At 34.9% G+C, this 5,600-nt stretch overlaps 1 protein-coding gene across 1 annotated transcript in view; it reads left to right on the top strand.

Annotated features, from left to right (window-relative positions):
- IQGAP2 (IQ motif containing GTPase activating protein 2) overlaps positions 1-5,600 on the top strand; it is a 325,198-nt gene that overhangs the window by 163,319 nt on the left and 156,279 nt on the right. Inside the window, exons 4-5 of the mRNA XM_019641003.1 lie at positions 2,306-2,383; positions 3,196-3,383. Of these exons, the coding sequence (XP_019496548.1) occupies positions 2,306-2,383; positions 3,196-3,383 (266 nt within the window). The remainder of the gene's footprint in view (positions 1-2,305; positions 2,384-3,195; positions 3,384-5,600) is intronic.

Raw genomic sequence — 5,600 nt, 5'->3', positions numbered from 1 at the left:
CAACGATGGTGCCAACTTGGGCCAGTGAAGCAACGTCCTGCACAACTAGACTGAAGAACAAACGACAGCAACTTGTCTGTTCCCCTTCTCCCAATTCCCCAGCACTGTTCCCATCCCCCCAATTCCCCAATTAAAAAAAAAAAAGTCTCCTTTAAAAAAAAAAAAAGAACAATCAAAGTAGGACCATTTGGGAGACTTAAAATAATTGTGAAAAACAAAACATAATAAACATATTGTTTCTTTTGTTTTCCAGATATTTTATCCAGAAACAACAGATGTCTATGACCGGAAAAACATACCAAGAATGATTTATTGCATTCATGCACTGAGGTGGGAAAATACAACTCAAAGTCTAGGAAATAAATTTAAATAAAGCTACAATTTTAATTTTAAAAGAGAACTTAAAGTATTTTAGTAATTCTGAATAACTTTTTATTAGATTGAGCTATTTTGAATTTGTTGGTACAAAATTAAAATAATCGTTGCATAAAAACAGTACTTGAACTTGAAAAATATTTTTCTGATTTTTTTATCTAATTCAAAATAGAAAAACAGAAAATGAATAAGAGACCTATAAGTATGATAAGGAGAAAATTTAAGTTGAAACTTCTAGGGATCTCATAGTAATGTGCTACAATCCTTGAGTTATGATCTAGTTTCTAGTTTACACATATAGCTAAACTATATCAAATGAACAGCTTTAGTGGTCATAATTTTGGTTTTGATACTCTTAAAATTATCCGTTCAGTTCAATTCTTATCACAGTTTAATAAAATTCAGTGCTTTTGTTTCTTCAATAGAACTTGTACCCTAAGGATAAAAAAAGAAACTTAGAAGTTGCTTTAAATTAGAGCAAGATACAGTCATTGTTTTAAAGCAATTGTTTGATAACTTAATTTTTGAAAATGTTGAAATTCTGCTAGTTCACAGATCATTTCTTAATGGCCGGGAAGAATGTAATTTTTAGATGGTAACATAGATGAGTTTTAGAATCCAGTTCGTGGTGGTTGTCTTGCATGCATGCAGGTAATGGCTGAAAGACTTCATGTCTAATTAAATTTTAAATTTCTTGTAGAACATCTGCCTTGTGTTTATATCACTCGAAGTCATTTTCCTGGCAGAATCTTCTGCCTAGAGGTTTATATTAACTTCTTCCTGGCTCTTTTCCTCTCCAAAGGAAGAGGTTTCTGTAATAATTCACTGCAATTCTGGCCTGCTAGAGAAGAATTTTGATTATGTCATATAATTTGACCCCCCCCCCCGCAATCAGTACTTATGAGGTTTCTTTGGAAGATGACAGTTGCTAGAAATATAGACCAAATATAGGTGATTTTCTATGATTTCTTTTTATTCTAATAATTTAGAACAACTGGAAAAACACACACACACACACACACACACACACACACACACACATACATGCCTGCCTTCATGTATGTGGCTAGTGTATCATTATGCCAGCAGGTTTTCTAAAAGCTTTTTGTACCAAAGTGCTTATTTTGAGGGATATTTTTAATGTGTTGCCCAACATTCTTCGTCAAATATTTTTCAGTGCTTCAAATGATCACTTAACACAATGGTTAAAGCCAGTTTTGGTGACCTGCTAAGCCAGCCGCCATTAGTTAATGTTATTATCATATCCATGCTTCATCGAGCTAATCTGCAAATCCGTAGCATGCTCATGGGATGTCTTGTATAAGCCTAAATTGATTTCCTGAAGTGGACACCTGGGGCATTACTGTTAAGCAGCTTATAAAGAAATGGTGTGCGAAGTTCCTTTCTGGTGATGTCACTGTTCTTGTACAGCAGCTTATATTGTAGAATTGCACTGAGGGTAACTGTGTTTGCCATAGTTTTAACAATGGCTTGAACAGTGTGGTAAACAAAGAAAAGGCAACTTCTTGCTTATTATTGCCAATCGTATGAACATTATTGGTGTTCTCATCCCTATTACTGTTACTCATCCTGGAACAGGCTCCAGCCTGTCGTTTACCAGCTCTGACCTCAAGCAGTATTTACTTAATAAACAGCATCCCCTGGGAGAACCTCTTTCACATTTCTCTGTTCTAAACTTAATGTCTGGCTGCTTCTTGATAGTAATTCAGAAGTCTCAAGGGTATCTAAAGTTTTTTCTATCAAAGCTTCTTCCTGCGCTGGNTTGTTTTATATGGACTTTAATAACTCTATTCTAGGAGAAATACAATTGAAAAGAATCTGATAATGAAAAAAGTTATTGCAAATGACTCACTATTTGTGTGGTTCCTTTTTTCTCCCCCCTCCCACCGCAACACCATCCTCACATTAGAAGTCCGGCCTTCATTTTCGACATACAGATAATACCGTCCAGTGGTTAAGAGCCATGGAGTCTATTGGTCTACCCAAGGTAAGCCTTCAAGTACTGGAATCCGATCTAGGAAACCAAAAGGGGGCAGAGTACAAATTCCTCATTATGTGACATGGTTGGGCACACAGGATATGTTAATGCAAAAGATTGCCTTATTGCTTCAGGAATGAGAAAAATGAGGACCCAACAGGAACATGGAAAGGCCTATGCGAAGTAATATATGGCAAGAATGAAGTGTGCATATAGGTCGAGAGCAGCCAGGTAAAATATGTATAAAGTAGACAAGGTCAGAAGAAGCTTTCGCTGGTAGATAGTTGATTTAAAATAGCCCCCTCCCCTTTTTTTATTGCTACTTATACTTAAGATTCCAAATCTCATTGTAGCACTATGTATTCTATCATTATAGATTATTATAAATTTTTTAAAATAAATTATTATTATAAATTATTCCATCACTTTAAATTTTAAAGGCCAGGGGTTTAGAGCTCTTACTCCTGAAATAGATCTTCCAAATAAAACTCAGCAAATATTCAGAGCTTGTTAAATTCAAAGGCGAGGCACACTTAAGCTTGTGTGACAGACAGGCAAGTAGGGGAAATGAGGAAATAATTACTTTTGATAGAAATTGTAGAGCTATTTCTTAAACTTCTTACTTTGAAATTATAGAATCACAGGAAGTTGCAAAAATAGTTCAACAATGTGTAGTCTTCATCCATTTTTCCCCAGTGGTGACACCTCATAACTGTAGTACAATCATAAATTGACATTGGTATATTAATGTTAACTAGACTACAAACTTTATTCAGTTTTCACCATTTTTATAAGCATTCATTTGTGTGTATCTGGTACAGTTCCATGCAGTTTTATCCCATGAACAGATCTGTGTGACCACCACCACCATCAAGGCACAGGCATCGCAGAGGAGCGGGTCTTTATATTGCATCCCTCGCCTAGCCCGGTCCCCATGCCACCACTATTTGGTTCTCCATCTCTATAATTCTGTCATTTTGACAGTGTTTTATAGACATGGAATCATGTGGTAGGTTACCTTTAGCAATTGACTTTTTTTCAGTAAGCATAATGCCCTCAGGATCCATCAGGTTTTTGTATGTATCTATAGTTCATGCCTTCATATTGCTTCGTATGTACAGCTGATTTAAAGAAATTATTTGGGAGTGGTCCAGCTTAAAGGTAGGGGATATACTTCTGACTAATTAAGACCTGTGTTGTTGTTATTATTACTAATCCAGGTTTGCAGTTAAAAACACAAACTGCAACAAAAACAAAACAATTCCTTAATGTAAATTATGAATGCCTATTTTTAATATATTTTTGCTGATACCTGTTCTAGCTCAGCTTATTTTACGTCAAAATACTCAATATTGGTTTATTCTGCCATTTTTAATCCCTTTCCCTCTCCTAAAATGCCCAGAACATTAAATGTTGTTCCCTTCTGGGAACTAGTTATACTACAGAATTCATATTTCTAGATTTTGATTTCACAAGTACTGACTAGGGCTGGGTGGTAAACAGGTTAATACATAAATTTTAATAGGACTTTTCTGTAGGAGACAACAAATTTAGATTAGAATGACTTCATTATGTTTGATAGATTTAATATAAACCGTTTCCAATTGTGTGCATGTTGGGCCAGGTTTCCCTTAATTTTAAGACAAACACAAGTGATCCTTAGAGCAGATTCTATTTTAACACTGATTTTTATTATGAAGTCATTGATAAATTACATTGCAGGACGAGAAACCAACAGTGTACTGAATTGATTGATGTACTTGCTATTAATGCCTTCATTTATCCATATTAAGCTCCTACTCTATGCTCAACGTCATGCTAGGTGCTGGGAATACGGTGCTGAAAAAAATATTCTGGTGAACTATAAATTGATCCCACTTCCTTGTTAAAAGAAGACACATTCATAATGATTTTCCAGAAGAAATATAAATATAAAGATTTTTTGTTTAAAGAAAAGGGAGGGGACATTTTTGTCCTCTACTTATATATAGAACTTAAAACCTAGTTACATTCTTCTGAATTGGGAATCCTCTTCTAATTGATACTTTAGCAGCAAATGTGTTAAAGTTGAAAGACTTTTGAAATTTCCTAGGCTACAGACATTTCTTTAAGGGTTCAGTGGCTATGACTTTATATCTCAAGAAACTGCTTCTTGTTTTTCTCAGCTTTTTCCAATGTCCAACAGAAAATTGGATTTGAGTATCAAATACTACCATGATTTAATTTTTATGTCAAATTTTATAACATATTTACTGAAAGCAAATAATTCCAATATGCTTATCTTAATCTTAGAAGCTTTGAGCCTAATTATTCATTTTTTGGTGCATAGGAACAGATAAGTTTGGTATCCCATTCTGAAATCTATTATTAGTCTTTTAGTTTCAAGCTTAAGAGTAGTTTAAATGGGTATTAAAAGCCTTAATGTTCAGAACTTTCAGTCTAGTAACTTCATATTTAGGTGTTTATCCAAAAGAGGTAATCAGGTGCTCAGAAAATGCAGGGATGTTCATTGCAGTGACTTACTATAGGGAGAAAATTGGGGGCAAAAAAATGTTCAGCCATGGGGAACTGGTTAAATTATTTCAAAAATGTGAATCATGCATTCATTAGAAATAATGTTCTTGTAGAATAATGAAGGGGATAAGACAGTAGTCATGTTCTGTTAAGTGTGTTTTAAACAGGTTTACAGTATGTACAATTTTGTTTTTAAACACACACATACAAAACATAAAAAATATCAGAGACGTAATACAGAAAAAAAACTGGAAGGAAATATACCAAAATGCTAATGGTAACAATCTGGAGGTGGGATTATAGGTATTTTTCCATCATACTTTATTTTCCAGATTGTAATCAGTGAAATCTATTACTTTAAGGAGAAAAAAATATCCATGTGTATGTGTGTACACACGTGTTTACAGAACTGTATAGCCAAGTTCTTAACAATGTAAGAAAATTCTGTAAGAAGAATACCCTTCTCAAGCCAGCAGACCACTGAACAGTCAGTCACAAGAGTGAATCTGCTGTAGAAAGCCTTGTGTAATGAAACCACCACCGAGCTATGTGGGTGCAGCCTTTTTGGAGTAGTGGGCTGGGAACCCCCTCCCCTCTCTTGAGCCACTAGGAGGCGCCCATTGTCAGCCAAAGGGCCAGATGCACTGATTGGTCCTTTACAGCAAGATGAAGCAATAACTGAGAGGTTTCTCTATATTTAAATAAACACAGA

This window comes from Hipposideros armiger, unplaced genomic scaffold (genome assembly GCF_001890085.2).
Source record: "Hipposideros armiger isolate ML-2016 unplaced genomic scaffold, ASM189008v1 scaffold_55, whole genome shotgun sequence".
Classification (NCBI taxonomy): Eukaryota; Metazoa; Chordata; class Mammalia; order Chiroptera; family Hipposideridae; genus Hipposideros; species Hipposideros armiger.
This window is presented reverse-complemented; position numbering and strand designations above follow the sequence as displayed.